Source organism: Oncorhynchus mykiss, chromosome 10, assembly GCF_013265735.2.
Source record: "Oncorhynchus mykiss isolate Arlee chromosome 10, USDA_OmykA_1.1, whole genome shotgun sequence".
Lineage (NCBI taxonomy): Eukaryota > Metazoa > Chordata > Actinopteri > Salmoniformes > Salmonidae > Oncorhynchus > Oncorhynchus mykiss.
The window spans coordinates 60,235,855-60,256,466 of NC_048574.1; the positions used below are offsets into that span (position 1 = coordinate 60,235,855).

At 44.0% G+C, this 20,612-nt stretch overlaps 1 protein-coding gene across 8 annotated transcripts in view; it reads left to right on the forward strand.

Moving 5' to 3' along the window:
- Positions 1-310: 310 nt before the first annotated feature.
- LOC110534409 (protocadherin Fat 1) overlaps positions 311-20,612 on the forward strand; it is a 97,975-nt gene continuing 77,673 nt past the window's right edge. For 7 of the 8 annotated variants that reach the window (XR_005034193.1, XM_036933521.1, XM_036933523.1 and 4 more), the window contains exons 1-2: positions 1,591-1,779; positions 3,777-7,066. Coding sequence is in view for 7 of the 8 variants with exons in the window: in XM_036933521.1 (XP_036789416.1) it covers positions 3,805-7,066 (3,262 nt within the window). In the remaining variant the exon portion in view is untranslated. Of the gene's footprint in view, positions 610-1,590; positions 1,780-3,776; positions 7,067-20,612 lie in introns of those variants that run through there. The other variant, XM_036933522.1, reaches the window with a different exon arrangement.

The following is a 20,612-nucleotide window of genomic DNA, read 5'->3' on the forward strand; positions in this document are numbered from 1 at the left end:
TTATATAACGTATTTAGCATATATGGAATTTTACAGTCATTGTATGAGTTCGTGCTGAAATGTGCAGCCTATTGCAACCATATCACAACCATATCACATAAATGATATCCAACACAACCTTAGTTTACTTTCAATAGGGAAAGTCATTGTTATGGTCCTGTAGCAAAGCAATTGAGCATTACCAACGAGTGAATCTTGAATCCTGCTCTTTTAATATTTTAGGCTCCTTGTCGCTTTATTTTCCAGTTGAACTTGTATGGGAATCAGCAAGGAGAGCGACGAAGGCGTGTGAGCCTCGTTACGTCACTGCTTCCTAAAACCGAGGCATCCCGGTAGAAACAGTAGGCTACTGCTGTTCAACGGATGCTGTTGAATCGCACGCAGATGAACGATTGTGGACTCCAATGTGCCATACGCGCTTGATGAAAATGTGTCTTTTATGGATTTCGAAAGCGTTGAAAATGTGAATAATGTGGAATAACCGGAGTCTGATTGGTTCCTGTGTGTCACTTTACCGTTTTGCGACCTGCTCGCAAACATAATTTGCCAACATTTGCAGAGATTTATCTGAACCGAACTTTGGAGAGGCGGCGTCATCCAGCCCGTCTGGTAAGTACAACTAGGAAATAGCATTGCTTTACACTGATAGAGGAGAAATAATGTATTGCCTAAAACCATTGAAAATAGCAGGAGTCTTTCATCATGATCATCATCAACATTAGTGACATGATAAACTTCCGAGGAGGCGTTAATATGACATTATACTGGCAGCCCATGCTTCACAGTCTCCAAGATTCCCCTCTCACACACACACACACACACACACACACACACACACACACACACACACACACACACACACACACACACACTATAAAGTTGTGGGTGAGCAGCAGCATGTGCCGTCCAGAGCGCAGCGCTTTGGAGAGAAAATAGCCTGAACAAAAAGTAGTGAGAGAGCGCCATCAATCGCACATCGGTCACACTCCCATGCGCACGGATTTGGGAACAAGATATTATTGCACATGTATTACACCGAATATTTCAACATGAAGATATTTCTTGAATAGCAGGCGTGTAAATGTGCACTCTCGTTGCACACATCGAAATGAATTGAAGGTTGTAAATAGGAAAACACTTACACTCCCCATAGGCTCATAATAAAACGTTGTAGGCTATTGTACTGTATAGGCAATTGTTTACTTTAATAGAGAATAGCATTAATCCATGCGGGAAAAATTTGAATCAAACCTATACCCAAGTAACCATTTTTATTTGCTTGGATTACCTCATAAACACTATTGGCACCGTGCGTAAATGTGGTAAAACATTGCCGACATTTGGGGAGTAAATTGTAATGTTCATGTTATGGATGCATGGAAAATGCAATCAAAAAGGATATTAGTGCATAGGTATTGGCATGATATTTCCCCATGAAATCCTATTTGATATGATTTGCCTATTATAAAGCCTAGGAAGGGATAAATAATTGAAATTAGACTAGGGAATAGAGCCGATCAAAGTTAACCGTTATCTCGATTCGTGAAGCGGGGGAGCGAGCTGGTTGTCTTATCTTCATGCCAGCAAAGTAGATCCGGGCGTGCGCAACGCGGAGAGATACTAGGGGGAATTCAGTGTGGAAGAAAGGGAGCAACGAGAAAGAAGTGGAAAGTGGATAGAGTCGCGGAGAGGGAAGTCCACGTAGTTACCATGCAGACGTTCGTACCTTACAAACTACACGAAAAACCGCCAAAATCCACGCCGTTAATGAGGCAATAGGTATGTAATGTGATGCATTTGTTTTTTTTAGCACTTTTCCTGTGTATAAGCAAGTTGTCTTTGTGGTTTGTGAATCGGAGTTAAAAGTTGAGATTGTCCGAGCGGACTAGTTCTCTATAAGTGGCGCTCGAGCAGTGGACTGAAATCAGAGACCCTTTCATTCCCCCAGTGAAGTTGAACGTTTTAACTTTTTTCGGAAAGGTATTAAATAGGCTACTATCGAAATGAGAGACTATGGAAGTTGGTTACCGTTCTACGCCTTTTGTATATGTGTGGGACTTGTTTTACACATTGTGCAGTGTTCGCGGTTGGGGTATTGTTGCTATTTCTTTAAACAATCGGTACGTACATCTGTCTCAGGCAATGCTACCGCGTCTACGTGAAATGAATAGAAATGGGTACCGTTGGGGGATGGGTTGGACAATTAAACAACAGACAGAAAGCAATGATTTTTGTATTTTCCTTTCTTCCAAGAATATGATTTCAGCCCCCCCAAAAAACATGTCAATATAATTTTTCCCCCTTTATGATTTGCCACAAATTGCCTAGTTCAACAGTTGGAAAATCCGGGATGTGTATGCAGACTTAGTTAAAAAAAAAAAAAAAAATTTACATGTGTTTTATTTTACTTAAGTTTGCTTACTGACCTGACATGACTGTGCCATAAAGCCCTACACTGGAGGCATGAAAAGTTAGCCAATTCCCCAGGGGTAAAAAAATATAGGCTCAATGCATACTTTTTGTTGTTGAAAGTACTCATGCCTGCATTATGCTACTAGCCCCATAAAACACACACACATACATACATATATATATATATATATATATGTATATGTATGTATGTCTATTGTCTATTGCAAACATACATTCAGCATACATTCAGCATGTGTTTTGAACAGATCTAAGGCAGCTGGACACCAGTGTCAGTCAATAGCCCGGCTGGGATGTTTTAACATTCTCCAGTGCTTTTCCCGATGGCAACTCTGTGTTTATTTTAGCACAGCCTAAACAGAAAATAGCCAAGCTCAGGAACTAAGGCCCCAGAGTCAGTATAGATACAGCTTTTAGTGCTAGAATTCAGTCGTTTTGATCATACACTATTTCCAGGCATAATAATGGATGTATAATGTACACGTGAAATCCAATACGAGCACAAATCTGTATGCCTGAATGTCACTTCCTTTCGTATTAGACCATGTATTTTGAGTCAGTTTGTGTGTCTAGTTATGTGAGGACAGTGCTGCTTTCCTGCCATTTCCAACCCTTTCTTCGTGCAATGTATCCGCTTGAGCTATTTGCATAATGTCACGTAGATCAAAGAATTTCAAACATGTGCAATTTAGAAGATAGAAGGAATTGTCAAATGTGCTTATTATAGCTTTGAAGTCCGTTTTCGCTTGACCTGTAATTGAATAAGTGAGAATTGAATGCCGTGCAGCTATTTTGTCATTACCAATGACCTCCATCATCATTTGTACATAGAGGACTGAATTAAATGTTCTGATGTGAAGAGACTCGTCTCTGAATTGTGCTTTGAAACAGTAAAAAAGGATTTACGTAGTATATCTGTTCTGTTAAACCTGTTGCTGAACTCGTAAGAGGAATGCCGGCCAAGACAAATACGTTATTTGTCCTATATCTTTTCTCCCTCTCCCCCTCTGTCACAGAAACCCCATTTATCAGCCTGACCATCGTTTGTCATGCCGTTTAAATGAGCTCAGTGAGGCTCACAGTAAAGGGAGGAGTAAGGTTAGAGACCTTTGTTGAGCAGATATTAACAGCAGCCGTTCACCGTGCCACTTTAAAACCACAAATTTGTTGGGAAGGTTCAACATTTAGCGCTTTTGCTTGTTAGCATAAAGACATATTTTATGATGCTCTTAAATTAAAGCACTGATCCATCCCTATTGAGATTTTCTGAAAAATCTATTAAAATGTTTAATTTGATGTTTATTTTTTTTAGCTTGTTTCTGACCTTCTGTTTTGTGTGTCTCCAGGTGGTTTGGTAGAGAACACGGTACGAAAATGGGGAAATACTTGACTTCACTGCTCGTGCTGCTCCTGCAGCTCCTCTGCGGCTGCACAGGGAACCAAAGGACGGAGAAGGCATTGGCGCTGCAGTTCACTCACTCTGTTTACAATGCCACCATATATGAGAACTCTGCTGCTAAGACCTACTTGGAGAGTCATGCCAAGATGGGCATCTACATCACAGACCCCACCTGGGAGATACGGTACAAAATAGTGTCAGGAGACAATGAGAACCTTTTCAAAGCAGAGGACTACATCCTGGGAGACTTTAGCTTCCTGAGAATAAGGACCAAAGGAGGCAGCACTGCCATTCTGAACCGGGAGGTCAAAGACCACTACTTGCTCACTGTCAAAGCCGTGGAGAGGGGCACCAACGTGGAGGCTCGCGCCCGAGTCCAGGTCCAGGTTCAGGACACCAACGACCTGAGGCCTCTGTTCTCTCCCACCTCCTACAGCGTCTCGCTGCTCGAGAACACGGCCCTACGGACCAGCGTGGCCAAGGTCACCGCCACGGACGCCGACATTGGGACCAACGGGGAGTACTACTACAGCTTCCGGGAGTGGACAGATGTGTTCGCCGTTCACCCCACAAGCGGGGTGGTGACGCTGACGGGCAAGCTGGATCACGCTGAGACCCAGCTGTATGACCTGGAGATCCTGGCCGTGGACCGAGGCATGAAGCTCTACGGGAGCAGCGGCTTCAGTAGCATGGCCAAGCTGACGGTGAGGGTGGAGCAGGCCAACGAGCACGCACCCGTCATCGCCGCAGTCACTCTGGCGCCCTCGGGCGCTGACCGCGACCCCACCTACGCCATAGTGACCGTCGAGGACAACGACCAGGGACCAAATGGGGAGATCGCGTCGTTGAGCGTGGTGGCGGGCGACCCCCTCCAGCAGTTTAAGGCCCTGAGAACTAGTCCCGGGAGCAAGGAGTACAAAATCAAAGCGGTCAAGGATGTAGACTGGGACACCCAGCCTTTCGGATACAACCTCACATTACAGGCCAAGGACAAAGGAAGCCCCCCCCAGTTTTCTTCAGCGAAAGTGGTACATGTAACATCCCCTCAGTTTAAAGTGGGCCCCCCTAAATTTGAACACGCTGTTTATAGGGTCAATCTCAGTGAGTTTGCCCCTCTCCACACACCTGTTGCTATGGTAACTGCCTTGCCAAAGTATCCACAGTTGAAGTATGCTTTCAGATATAAAACAGAGAAGAATCGTTTTGCTATTAATCCAGACACTGGCTTAATTACCACAACTGGACCCATCTATGCGGATTATGCCCCTACATTTGAACTAGAAGTTATTACCAGTGACAAAAAGGCAGCGACCAAGGTTATCATTGACATTATAGATGTTAACAATAATGCTCCTGAGTTCCAACAGACCTCTTACAAGGCCACCGTTGATGAGAATGTACCCGTAGGGTCCAACGTGTTAGCAGTGAAAGCCACGGATCTAGACAGTGGAGAGAACGGGTATGTGACCTACAGCATTGCCAACGTGAGCCCGCAGCCGTTTGTCATCGACTACTTCTCTGGTGTCATCGGCACCTCAGAAGAACTGGATTACGAGCTGATGCCAAGGATTTACAATCTCAAAATTAGGGCTTCAGACTGGGGTTCCCCTTTCCGACGGGAGGTGGAGGCATCAGTTACTGTCACACTGAATAACCTGAATGACAATAAGCCTCTATTCGAAAATGTCGACTGTGAAGTCACGGTGCCTAGAGACCATGGCGTGGGAGAGCAGATAACGACGGTGTCTGCAATTGACGCTGACGAATTGCAACTAGTGCGGTACGACATAAAAACTGGGAATGATCTTGATCTCTTTGAGTTGAACTCCAACTCGGGTGTGCTTTCTTTGAAACGAACACTGAGCGAGGGGGAGGCAGGTAAAGTGTCCTTCCATAGCTTACAGATCAGAGCCAGTGATGGAGAGCATGAGACTGAACCAATGATAATGAACATCACTGTCATCACAGCTCGCAAGCCTGTCCAATTGAAGTGCGTCGACACTGGGGTTGCTACCATGTTGGCAGAAAAGCTTCTTCATGGCACTAAGATCCACACCCCAACTGAGCCTGACGATAACTTAATGGACATCCATACGGTTAACCGCTACTCTCCTCAGTTTGCAGAGTCCTTCCCCAGTGTCATTGAGGTCAAAGAGGACCTTCCGGTTGGGGCTAGGGTAGTCCATCTAAGCGCCTCCGACACAGACAGTGGTTTTAACGGAAAATTGGTGTACGTTATTTCAGGAGGAGATGCAGAGAGTCGTTTCATTGTAGATATGAACACCGGTTGGCTTTTGGTTCACACTCCACTGGACAGGGAAACGACAGACCACTACACACTGAATGTCACGGTCTACGATCTGGGAATACCGCAGAAGTCCTCCTCGCGTCTTTTGGATGTTAAGATCTTGGATGCTAACGATAACAGTCCACAGTTCCTGCAAGACTCCTATTCGGTGGAAATAAGTGAAAAAACACCAGTGGGGACTGAAATCGTCCAGGTGGATTCCACCGATAAGGACCAGGGAGATAACGGAGTAATCAGGTATTCGATTGTGGCCGACACTGACCAGTTTGCCATTGACGAGCTGACTGGAGTAGTGACCGTGAAAAAGCAGCTGGATCGCGAGGTGCACCCGGTTTACATTCTGAAAATCGCTGCGTGTGACCAGGCGGTTAATGATCCTCAACTCGTGTCTACAGTGTTGCTGAAGGTCGTTCTTGAGGACGTCAATGACAATCCTCCCAAATTCATCCCGTCAAATTACCGGGTGAAGGTGAGGGAGGACCTCCCGGTCGGCACTGTGATTATGTGGCTGGAGGCTCACGACCCGGATGTCGGGCTGTCCAGTCAGGTACGGTACAGCCTCAGCGATAACGGGGACGGCAACTTCGAGGTGGACAAACTCAGTGGCGCGGTGCGCATCCTGCAGACTCTGGATTACGAGAAGAAGCAGGTGTACAACCTCACGGCGAAAGCCAAGGACAAAGGGAAGCCCGTGTCTTTATCGTCGACGTGCTTCATTGAGGTGGATGTAGTGGACGTAAACGAGAATCTGTATCGCCCGTGGTTCCCCTCGTTTGTGGATAAGGGATTTATAAAAGAGGACGCCCTCATTGGGACATCCGTAATGAAGGTAACGGCTCAAGACGAAGACAAAGGAAGAGACGGAGAAATACGCTACTCAATACGGGACGGCTCTGGTTTAGGGATATTCACCATTGATGAAGAGACTGGTGAGTTTCTCACTTTTTCCCCCTCTCTTTGTCATTACCATATTGCCCCTATGTGAAGGCCCATTTTGTTTATCATTTATTATTTAAGGCACCAAATGGGCATGCATGAATTTTAAATGACTGGGATGTGAAAAGGGGTGTAATCCCATGTATCTGTGCAGACTATGCTTGTCTGCCCATGTCCCCCCCCCCCTTCCCTGAAATATCAGTGGTGGGGGCAAATGGTGAATGGAGGTGAGGGTTGCTTCCTGGAGAACCGCTAAGCTTCCTGATTCCTTTCATTTTTCTGTCTGAGGGAAGATAATTGATGGCAGGAACAGCTGGAGCAGCTGTGTCCAAGACCTGCAGTAGACATTCCAAACTAGTTGCCGGGGAATTAAGAGGATTGCTTAGTGATTTTACCCACTGACGCTCCCTTTCCCACGCGAGCATTTTGTTTCAATGTCGTAAAACGAGTCATATGCAAATGGCTAATGCTGCATGCTGGCTCGTCCCACATGAGATGGAACTTGTTTGTATAATGAAATAGTTATTTTTCTGTGATTGTCATATCGCTTTAGTATTGCAAATCTACATTTTTTTGTGTGTGTGTCTGGTGAAATGCATTTGCTGGCCTCTTTGTGGTCTTACAAAGAAAGTAGGAATACTTTTTTTCTCAGCTGCTCACGGACGTTAAAGAACCTGTGCCAAGGGTTTAAAAATAAGCAGTTCGGAATTCAAAAGTTTTTTGCCACAAAAGGCTACTGGTAACCCCATTTTGGGTGTGTCAGACCTGGCTTGCTGCCCTTGATTTTTAAACACAGTTACCATACTCTGGGTGGCTAAATGTCCGTTTTTCCCTTTTAAAATGTATTTCTGCATGGCAATATACATATTTAATGTACAAATGGGCCGGTGAAACTTGATGCATAAAACATTAGGTTTTTAGCATATATGTAGTCTATCCCCTAAGTCTGGAAGTCCAATGCAATGTCTCTGGAAATGTAATTTACAGATTTTAAAGTAACTACATGAGAAATTGATGAGAGGATGTTAATTTAGATTCAGGTGGAGACATACACTTTATTAAGCAGAGTAAATTAGGGCCTTCCGTGAACCTGTGGGGAAATCACACTTTCTTTGCTGGTAAAATTTAGCATGACGGGATGAGCCGGCATGAAGCATGGCTCCTTAAGGACCATCTGTCAGCTATTGTGCCTGTCCAGTCTTAGTGTGATTGTTCTCTGGGGTAGTTGTCAGATTGTTGCTTGTAGATAATTCTACCTCTTTTGTTCAAAACTTACTGAGGGAAAATGTAAACAGAGCGAACTGGAGGGAGCCTTTTGATTCTTGAAATGCAATATGAAACTCATCTGAGATTGGTTTAAAAATAGCTTCGGTCCCGCTCATCAAAATTTGTAGAAACTCTCACACACACACAATGCACTCTTTAGGAAGTTGACATTTTGAAACAAAGTGCCTTATATTTAGGCAACAGAGATTTCTGCTCTGTGGTTTGTTAGTTGAGACTCTGCCCTCGGCTTGGGGCTGTGGATCTTAGGCCGAAACTCAGAAGTGTTCTTGTTTCTGTGAAGGACACCCACTTTTTGTTTGAAATCCCACTCCTGAATGTATTGGATGCAGGTCACCGGGAGCTCCTGACCTGCTCTTCCTCCCCTGCCCTCGACCTCCATGGCCTTCAGAGTGATTTATCAGAAGTGGCAATGATAGGATTGTCCTGCTTTTCAGCCCCATTGTTTGGGATCACAGCCATAGCTGGTAGCAAACCAAATATGCCCAAGGCAACGGTGTGCCTCCTGGGGGGGGGGGGGGGGGGTTGGTCTGGGTCTGAGCAGAGGGGGGTGTGAGGTTACCACGTGAGGATTATGCTCTACAAGAAATCAATGTAAAACAAAGGGTGCACACCCAGCGTCGCTTTCACCCAGTCGTGCAGCTGCAGCTCGTGCTTTCCGACAAGTAGGAAAACAAGGGTTGAGAAGAAAACAAATGATAAAGTGGTAAAATCAAAGGATGCATGCCAGAAGCCACACACACCTTAAGCTCTGGAAAAGTGTTTTTATGAGGGGGCTAGTAAGGGAAGGTTGGCTAACATCTGTGGCTGGTTAAGTTAAATGCCTTTTGGAATCTCATGTTCTCCTTGTGCATGCTTTTATTTATTCCCGGTATCCTCTTGAACCCCTGGGTTTGAGAATGGAGGGGTAGTGATGAGGAATGTGCAAATGAAAAGGTCTTTAGTGCCCATTCGACTCCCTTACCTCTCATCTTACCGCCAAGAAGATACAATTTTGGCCCTTTAGTTTTTCTCCTTAAGCCTAAATCTTGAACTTTATATTTAGTTACTAGCTTAATTTAGTTCAGTGAACAAAGGCGGAAATTCATTTATGTAACTTCAGCTTTCAATATATTATTTTACCCGATTTCAGGGTTTGCTTTTGCTAACAGCAGTAATTCAGCCATTTTTTTTAGGCCAAGATAAGATTAACAAAACCCAGAAAGTTGTTACTTCTAAGATAGGAATCAACATGTTTTCCCCCTATCCAGTTCTTATTGTCCGACTGTAGACGGCTATATCTGCCAAACGTCTGGCCCGGGCCCCTCCGGATCGCTGACCCTTGTATTTACTTCTGCACATCACACAAACATGTTTAGAGCTGGGGGCTATGTGGAGCCCAGGTGAGATTTTGTGTGCAGTCCAGGCTAATTCTGTCCTTGTGTGTGCTCCGACACTGCTGTTGGGGTTATCGAGCTAATGGGGGCCTGACACACTTAAGGCCAGCTAGGTATGCCGCTAACCTGATTGATGTTTCCAGGGCCAGGCATGGAATCTAGTTCCTTGATTTAATAAACCTTTAGTTGGGAAAAGGAACAAACAACTGGAGCCTGAGGTCATGATACAGAGGGAAGAACAACAAGATGGACTTCTTTCACAAAGTAGGCTAGTTAAGGCTTCTAGTAAGAGGGCGGGGTTGTTGTGGTTGGGCGTAGAAGTTAGGGCTGGGAATTGCCAGGGACCAAGATAAGACATTATCACAATACTTAGGTGCCAATACAGTATTTATTGTATTTCTCGTGATGAGATATATATATATATATTGTTTTGGTGCAGGTACAGCCAACTAGCTCAAAACTATATTGCGATATTGTCAATACGATATATCGTTAAAAAAAAGATATCCCAATATGTAACTGTACACCCCCCCCCCCCCCCCCCAACCATCACTAGTAGAAGTTATTGTTGTGGGGTGGTCGAGGTGGTGAGTGGTATTAATTTGGGACAAAACCACTTGACATTCCATTCTCTCTGAATCTAAATTGAGATCGACTCTTAATGGTACTTCACTCTGCAGTGCACTATAAATTCTTTTCACTGACGTCCCTATAAAAAAGCCAGTAATGCTGCCGCTGTTGCTTAGGGAAGAGGGAGGGGGTGGAGGATGTTGTTTGTCATGGACTGTGCTTAATTAGTGGCGAGGTAGGCTATAGACCTAGACCCAATAAGTCTTGTACGGGTACATTGCTCAAATCAAATTGTATTTGTCACATACACATGGTTAGCAGATGTTAATGTGACTGTAGCGAAATGCTTGTGGTAACAATGTAAGAAATAATACATTAAAAAAAATACTGCATAGTTTCCTAAGAACTCGAAGCGAGGCGACCATCTCTGTCAGTGCCATCAGTGAATCGATGTTGACCATTCTCAAAGTAGATCAGTTAGACTTGGTGCTTGCGCTAAAGGATTGACTGCCGTTTATGAGGTCATGGAAGGGTCCTCTGTGATCAATTAAGCATGTCTTTCTGTTAGAACTCCTAATACCTTGTATTTCAGCCTTTGACGGAAAGAGCTAGTTTGACCAGACTCTCTCTCTCTCTCTCATTGTGTTTCTCCTCCAGGAACTGCTAGTTTCGATGCCGTTTTGACAGCACTATTGAAGTCATGTCTGTACGCTCGTTAGCCTACTTTGTGAACCGAGGTGAAAAACCAAGATGTGGTGATTGAATTTGCACTGATTCACTTAACAGGAGTGAATCAGTGCAGGAGTGAATCAGTGCAGGAGTGAATCAGTGCAGGAGTGAATCAGTGCAGGAGTGAATCAGGGCAGGAGTGAATCGGGGGGGGGGGGTGAAAATGCATATTAATAAAAGTAGTAAAGGTGAACCAAGGTGTAAGGCCTTCATGCGGTGTGTTTGCATTTATGTAGGAAATACGTAAGGAATCTCAATAGCCCCAGTGGAATCGCCTCTTCCGTCCAGATGCTCGTTGGATAATGTATGCCATTGCCCTTTGCTCATTGGATAATGTATGCGTTGCCCTTTCACTTCAAACTGGAGGCAGCCGGTGTGCTGAAATGGCTGTGTGTGGAGGCAAATGAAATAGTTTGACGTGTAATGACAAAGTACTGTGAGCGTGTGTTTTCCCCTCTTCAATTTTGGCCTTCCTCCCTCCTCTCTTTCCCCAAATTGTCCCCCCCATTGCCCTTCCTGACGAGAGCGAGTTAGGGCCGACCCTCGGTGATGCCAGATAGGGGAGGTATGTGGCGAATGGTTTTGTCTTTTCATGTTTGGCTGCGTTCACTATTCCAGCTACGTCTGCACCACCAAAGCTTCATGGGAGATTGATTAAACCTAAGCACCCAGGCCCTTTCCCTTCTATTTTTTTGTTGTTGATTCTATACACAGAAGCTCAAGCCAGAAGTGTGACTTCTTCAGCACACTCAAGAGCCACATGACTCGTAATGGCCTTTACTTGAGCGCCGTTGCCGGGGGCGACAGGGCCAGGAATGTGCTTTCGGGCCAAAGTTGATTGTCGGGTGCTAAATGAAAAGCACACTTTCCCCAGTTAAAGTTTGTTGCTTCTCTCTGTCCATTAAGTCTTTTTTTTTTAGAAACCTGTGAAGGTGCCGCGTGCAGATGGCGTGCTCGATTGTGAGTCAACTCTTGTCATGCTAATCTAGGCAATTCAGACCCGTGGCTAATAATGGTTGGTGACATTTTGTTTTCTTTTTATGTAAACTACTGTAAATTATGACTCTACACACGTTGCTAATGATTGCATAGAGGTTCTGTAGACACGTACAGGACTGCAGTAACTACATGTTTGTCACACATTTGACAGAAAAAAAAGAATCCAATTGATCTTAGTGAAGTTTACTGGGATATTTTCGATTGTTGAAACTTGGGCCGAGAAATTTTGTTTTTCAGTTCTCTCTCTTGGTGTGTTACTTTGGAAAAGACCTGCAGTTCCCTGTAGCATGTTCACCTGAATGTGAAGTCGTTGTTCTCCGATCATAGCCCCAATCAAAAATGGAGTTTACCGCAGTGAAAGGGGTAACCGACAAAGGCTTAGCTGGCTGTTTCTTTTAAAGCATCTCTCGATATGATGCATTGGCTCTCAAAGCGTACCTGACTGAATGTCAAAGGGAAACAGTGCTTGGCTGAACAAATCCTGAGGTTTCATGTGTTGAGAGACAGCCACTTAAAAAAAAACTAACGGAGAGAGATGAAGATGCTCCTTTTTGAATTCCCCGCCCGTCATGTTCGTGTTGTCAAGCTGCCAACGTAAAGACCAAAGACAGGAAACATCAGAATAACGGTAGCATGACCAGAGACAGCAGCTTAATGGCACTTGGTTCAAATCCAGTGTTATACAGATGTAGACACCGACATGTTTAGGCCTAAATGCCATGGTTGCCTCTTAGGGTTGAAAAGCTTGGGACAGAAAATGCTGCCCAAACATGCATTTAAACCCACATACTGTCCCAACCTTCCCGTCATAACTCTCAACAACCATAATGCCTTTTAGTAGGCCTAAACGCCACTCTAATCTCTAATCTCCGAAGACAATAAAAATGTAATGAAAAAAGAATCAACCTTTTGTAAATGTCAGCACGGCAGCCTATTGGAAAACGAGAGCAGGCCTATATTTCAAAGTGCCTTATCTGTCTAAAAAAAAACAACCTTTCCATGGGAACCGTTTACCGCGGCGCATTGAGTACAGTCGGTGTCAGTGGGCAACTATCTCAGGGGGCTTCGTAAACATTTTGCGATAAGGGGAAAACAGACGGTACATCGCGCCCACTATCATCAGAGGAGCGGGGCATGGCACCGAAGGGCCGGGAGGGAACAGGGCTTAAATTATAACGTGATATTAAACCAGGTGGCGCTTCTCACAGGCCCACTCTGAGGCCTTTTGAAATAATACTGCGCTCTGTGGCAATGGTAGCTGCCTGGGCATGTCCCAATAGGCTTCCTCAACTGGAATTAATGGGCTAAATTCTACCAGAGAAAAATCCCATCAGGCATGTTTTCATTGCATCATTTGCCTTTCGTTCATTAAAGACTCTCGCTTTCACTCTGTATCTCGCTGCGTTCTCCCCTCTCCCCCTCACTCCAGATGAATGCAGCCATTTAAAAAAAAACTTTTTCCTTGGGCCAGAGAATCTAGAATAGGATTCTTATTTTATTACACAGTGTCATCAAGCTATAGTTTTGAATATCTATGCCGCTTTAAAACGTTAATGCCCCCCTGGTCTGTTGATGCAGTTTTAATAAAGGGCAGTTGTTTAGTGCTTTTAGTTAGTTCCCTCCCCCTTTTAAGACCATATGATTATGTAGAGTGAAGCACACTGCTCCACATTGTTAAGCTGGCTGAAATGATTCAGTTTGTCTAAAGTTTTAAAGTACCATTTCCCTTAAGCCCAGCTGTTGATATGCCTCCGGTGGCGATTTTATACAAAATGCACAATGTTGCGCGAAGCGGAAGTGGTTGGTGGGGGCACAACTCAGAGGATCGCCGGGTCAAAGAGAGATCAAATCACATTTTGTTACAACAAGTGTAGACTTTACTGTTAAATGCTTACTTTACAATCCCTTTCCTAACAGTGCAGAGTTAAAAAGTACGCAAATTTGCAAAAATGAATGGGAAAAAATATTAGTAACACAATAAAATAATAATAATGAGGAGGCTTTATACAAGGAGTACCGGTACTGGAGTCAGTGTGTTGGGGTACTAAGTAGTTGAGGTGATTGAGGTTATAGGTACATGTAGTTAGGGGTTAAATTGACCAGGCAATCAGGTTCGATAATAAACAGAGTAGCAGCAGTGCATGTGAAAGTGTGTCTGTGTGAGTGTGTTGGTGTATGCGTGTAGTGTCAATATGCAGATGTGATATGTTTGTGTGTGTGTGTGTGTGTGTGCACGTCGGTGTAGTATGTGTGAGTCCAGTGAGTGTGCATAGAGTCAGTGCAAAAAAATAATAAAAATGGATGGGTGCAAGTAGTCCGGGTAGCCATTTGATTAACTGTTCATCAGTCTTATGGCTTGGGGGTAGAAGCTGTTCAGGAGCTTTTTGGTCCCAGACTTGGTGCTCCTGCACAGCACGGCAAGCGGTGAGAAATGCGCTTTTGTTTTGAGAGACTCTGTGTGAACTCCTCATGCAGCTGTTTTGATGACTGTTTTCCCAGATCTACACTAATGTACTGAATACCCGCTGAATGCTGGTCACTCTTCAAAGCGCCACCATATTTCGTCAATGACCCCGATACGGTCTTTGACACTTCAATAGCCTGCCAAGTCCTATTTTGCATGGTGATTCTAAGCCTTTGGCCGATGCATTACCGTGTGTAACTCGAGCTGTCCGTATTATTCAGAAATATCCATCATTCTATAAAGTAATAAAGATGATGAGTGCGAAAGCGAGACCTGTAGGCTTTGTGGGTATCCCACGGGGTGGAGTTTTTCTGCTTTGGCTGCACTTCATAGCCTTGTGAATTTTTCAAACGTTTTGGGCATTAACACTTACAGTATGGACCGAAAAACGTTAGAAGTGCAGGGCTAGGCTAGGTCTTAGCTTCTGAGAACTGATTTTGCGCTGGGGGCATGGGAAGCTTAGCTCAGGACTCTTTTTCTAATACACCCAGGGCTCTACGTGCTGGAGGAATTTGAAGCATTCCACCAGAGCCGTTGGAAAGAGAAGAGGGTGGGGGGGGGGGGGGGGGAGCACTGAGAAAGTTTATGTAAGCATGTGAGGCAGGAGTCCTAAGAAGGCTGAGGAATGCGAGGGGAAAGGAGAGCGGAATTACCGAGAGGTAGTTCAAAGCAAACGTTCTGACTTTTTCAAGTGCAGAGCAAGGGAGTGCTGGCGTAAGCCGAAAGAGCTGATCTCTCGGTCATGAGAAGACACGTTTTTGTTCTCTCATGGTCTCCGAAGCACGTACATTATTCCTGCACGGTCTCTTGTTGTGAAGGTCATCGGGAGACCATCTCGACTTCTGTAGATCTCTTTGTCGACAATAGAAAGAACAACTGTGAAAATAGTTTTTCTCTGGGCCGTGGTAAAGTTGACTGCAGCCTAATTCCTCATTACACGTTTTCAATGCCAGAAAAATATGATATTGACTCAGTTTCTGAAGTAGACATCGTGCGTCCATATGAAAATAAGCACTGGGGATAAACAGGATTTTGCAAATCCTAATCCTCTTTTGACAACCGGTAATCTTTTTGGCGCTCTAATTTGTTTCAATTGCCAGCTTTTGATATCCATGGCATGTGCAATCCTCTCCATTTGTGGCGACACCATTGTAGCTACAAGGCCTTCTGGGGAAAAGAGTGTCTCTCCCCAATTTAGCCCCCCCCCCCCGCCCACTATGTACCCCCTTTCATGACAGGGACCTTGGTCCTATACATGCTAGAAATACTGAGTACACCTCATCCTCTGAACTAAATAGGGAACATCATAGTGTAGTTCCGCAGGTACTACTCCCACCGTGTGTTACTTTTTTGTTTTGGCCTGGATCCGCTGGATATATCCAGTCCACTTAAATGTCTTCTGTCCTCAGACCTCCTCTGCCATTTTCCTAGGCGCCTCGAAGCACAACCATGTTATCTCACCATTCTGTCAAAAACAACACTCAGCGGCTGTGTGTTGTGCAGCAGACTTCATCCAGCCTCCCCGCTGTAACTAGCTATTGAGTAAATGTCACAGTGGACCTGTTTCCAGAGACTGATTGAGGTGGCAGGTAGCCTAGTGGTTAGAACTTTGGGCCAGTAACCAAAAGGTTGCTAGATCGAATCCCTGAGTTGACAAGGTAAAAATCTGTCGTTCTGCCCCCGAACAAGGCAGTTAACCCACTGTTCCTAGACGGTCATTGTAAATAAGAATTTGTTCTTAACTGACTTGCCTAGTTAAATAAAGGTTAAATAAAGATAAAATGAATAAAAAATTGAAGCGAACACACTTTGTAGTTCAGCGTTAGCCTGTTATCTCTTTTTATTGTGTAGCCTAGCTGCTGTGCTAGGTGGCTGTCGAAGGTGTAGCTGTAGGGTATGCAAGGAAGAGGGAAAGAAAGGAGAGCGAGAGCAAATCTGTCTGGGTAGGTTGCCTAGGCTTTGTCAACTGTTTTTATTGCCCCAAGGGCACATTTTGTAACTTCCTCATTGACTAGCCTAGAAATATAGGTGTGGTGGCTAAATACCTCAGATTCATGATTTATACACATTTATACAGCTAACTATTGTTTCAATGCTTTGTCGATAGATGCTTGTCTTCTAGTAGGTTTATTTAAAGCCAGTCACGCATTCATGTTTGAATAAAAAGTAGACGTCAATTGAAATTGTCCTTGTGTTCAGAAAGAGCTGATTTGAAATGGTTCTCTTTTTGAATTGAACTATTCTAGGCGTCAGAGCCTCATCAAACTGTAAAAGAAGACACAAGATTTGGACTTTCTTACTTCCGCCAGTCAACCATTCCAATGCTATCGTACCAGTTGGCCTTTACCTACCACAGTTTAAGTTTCCTGTGAGGGGTGAGTTTGGGTCAAGGTTCTCTATGACTATGCAGCATTGTTGTTAGTCACCACTAGAATGAATGAATGACATTTTCATTTCGTGTCAAATCGTTATATTGGCAACCCATCCTATCCGGGATTAATTGAAACATAAACAAACTGCAATAATTCACTGTGATAATTGCTCTAGCGGTGCAGAACAGTCAAATAAAGCCATCTTCTCTATGCTGATAGCTTTAGGGTTGGCTGCTAAAAGCCTGACGCTCATGAGCGAGTGGAATGAAATGGTATAGGTGTGGTGGCTAAATGATTCATCATTTACACCCTCCGTCAGTAATTATCCAACCAACTATTGATTTGATATGTTTCGATAGATGCTTTGTCTTCTGGTATGTTTATTTAAAGCCAGTCACCCATTCATGTTTGTATAAAAAGTAGATGTCAACTGAAATTGGCATTTTGTGTTCAGTCGGAGCTTCATCAATGGTTTTCTCTTTTGAATTGAACTATTCTAGGCGTCAGAGCCTCATCAAAACTATTTTAAAAAAGATACGAGATTTGGACTTTCTTCCTTCCTTCCGCCGGTTCGACCATTACAATGCTATCGTACCAATTACGGCCTTATCTACCACGGTTTGTTTAAGTTTCCTGTGAGGGGTGAGTTTGGGTCAAGGTCCTCTATGACTGCAGTCTTGTTAGTCACCTGTAGCAGTGCAGAACTGCACTAATATAAAGTCATCTTCTCCATGCCGATAGCTTTAGGGTTGGCAGCGGGCACTCTGACAGCCTGACACTCCTGAGCGTGTGGAATGATTCTGCTATGCCAGTGTCTCCCAGTCAAACGGATGAGCACTCAAGCATGGGCGTTGCGTTGGCACAGGCACAATAAATGTCTCATCCCTCTCGTTCTAGCTGTCTCTTTTACCTTGTCTCTCACACACACAATTAGTCTGAATAGCACATATTCTCACCCTTACACACAGACACAAAAATGTACAACACGCACGCACACACACGCACTCTCCCTCTTAGTTTCTCGTTCCAGTTTCTTTTACCCACTCAACCGCTCTCTCCATCTCATCCTCACTCCTTCTTTTCCCAATCTCCACCCTCTCCCTCTCACTCATACTCTTTCCCCATGCTCTCGCAGGACGCTAGCAGTCAGATTAGCGCTCACATTTCTTATTCATGCCTCACATTTGCAAATCTGTTCCTCCCAGAAGCTATCTCAGTGAGTGCAGTGAGTAGTCGGCAGTGCTTCCGTGAGGAAAAACTCACACTTGCACATTTTGACTGCGGTTTTTTTGTGGCAATATATGTTTTAGTTTACTGTTTACTGTTTACTGTTTATCTGTTTACTTCATTATATAAATCACTTTTATTTTATTTTCTTCGCCTCACGATGGCCCTTTGGGTGCATTTCACATTCGGCGCCAGCCAGCAAGCCTTGACAAGCCTGTATACCCATATGACATCGACCATATTACACCCTGCATGCCTTCAGAAAGTATTCATACCCCGTAACTTAATCCACATTTTGTTGTTGTTACAGCCTGAATTCAAAATTGATTAAATATAAAAAAATTCTCACCCATCTACACACTATACCCCATAATGACAAAGTGAAAACATGTTTTTAGAAATGTTTGCAAATGTAGTAAAATAAAGAACAGATATCTCATTTGAGTCATCTGAGTCAATCATTTATAGAAGCACCTTTGGCAGCGATTTACAGCCGTGAGTCTTTCCGGGTAAGTCTCTTTGACACCTGGATTGTGCAACATTTGCCCATTTTATTCTTTAAACAATTCTTCAAGCTCTGTCAAATTGGTTGTTGACCATTGCTAGACAACCATTTTAAGGTCTTGCCATAAATGTTCAAGTAGATTTAAGTAAAAACTGTAACTCGGACACGCACTGCATTCTTGGTAAGCAACTCCAGTGTAGATTTTGCCTTGTGTTTTAGGTTATTGTCCTGTTGAAAGGTGAATTTGTCTCCCGGTGTCTGGTGGATAGCAGACTGAACCAGATTTTCCTCTTGAATTTTCTCTGTGCTTAAGATCCATTCCGCAAAAACATTTAGTCCCGAAAAACTCGCCAGTCCTTAATGATTACAAGCATGTCCATTAGGGTGATATCAAATTGTATTTGTCACATGCGCTGAATACAACAGCTGTAGACCTTACAGTAAAATGCTTACTTACATGCCCTTAACCAACAATGCAGTTTTAAGAAAAATACAGAAAGAAAATAAAAGTAACAGTAACAATAATGAAAGAGCAGCAGTAAAATAACAGTAGCGAGGCTATATTCAGGGGGGCACCGGTTAGCCAAGGTAATTGAGGTAATATGTACATGTAGAGAGTAGCAGCAGCGCAACATAGAGGGGGGACGATGCAAATAGTCTGGGTAGCCATTTGATTAGATGTTCAGGAGTCTTATGGATTGGGGGTAGAAGCTATTTAGAAGCATCTTGGACCTAGACTTGGCGTTTCGGTACCGCTTGCTGCGCGGTAGCAGAGAGAATAGTCTATGACTAGGGTGGCTGGAGTCTTTGACAATTTTTAGGGCCTTCCTCTGACACCGCCTGGCATAGAGGTCCTGGATGGCAGGAAGCTTGGCCCCAGTGATGTACTGGGCCATACGCACTACCCTCTGTAGTGCCTTGCGGTCGGAGGCCGAGCAGTTGCCGTACCAGGCAGTGATGCAACCCGTCAGGATGCTCTAGATGGTGCAGCTGTAGAACCTTTTGGGGATCTGAGGATCAAATCTGTTCAGTCTCCAGATTTGAATATCCATATATTACTGGCTTAGTACACAAGGGGGCACCAAAACACACGAAAAAGCCCATTAGGCATCCTTTACTAGAATGCTAACAAAGTTAGCACAAGTTATCCAGCTAATAAAGTTATACATATATAGGTAAATGACCGAATGTCATTTTTGTTGAGTTTGGACACTACAAGCGAATGTGAACGAGAGCTATTATGCAAATGAACAAAGTTTTGACGCATGCTTGTCTGAATGTGTACACGCTGTGTCTGGAGTCTGGGAGTCGCTAGGGCAACGGGCTTTCCTGCTCTGCTTAGAGAAGATAGGGGAGGAGCAGATGGGCCTAGAACGCAGCGGAGACAAAACGCAAGGATATTAAGATGCAGTGGTAGTTGTACAGAAAACTCATTCAAAGGGCTTTGACTTCTCAAACACGGAAGAAAGCTAAAACCATAGGATGCCGCGTGACCTTATTCATTCAGCCACTTACTTAGATAACTAGCAAGTTAAACTTAGGGGTCGCCCTATCTCAGAATGGAGTTGTTTTTCGTGGCCCAAAAATGTAAATAACGTATAAGAAATATCTCGCTACGTTTTTGTAAATGCAGATCTACAATGCTTCTTCTTGTAATTTTTGCTCAGCATCAGACAAATGTTGTGCTTCAGTTGCACGTGTCCACTCGGATGAGAATTCACGAATGGGCATTATCAAACGACAGCGCTCTGACTGATGTGGAACTACTTTTCTCTGATACTTTTCTCGTGTAGCCAGCTTTCTTTTCTCTGGTAAAATGCAAGATTAACTTTAAGCAAAACATTAGCAAATGTAGCTGGTTACATTTATTCTATGATAAACGTTAGAAATATGATGGCCATGCATCTTTTATTTTGCTTTATCATTGTAAGCTCATTTACTTGTGTGGCTGCCAGCCAAATAGTGTTGCACTTCTGTTGTCGTCTGATGAAATTGAAGCTATTTTCTGCCGAA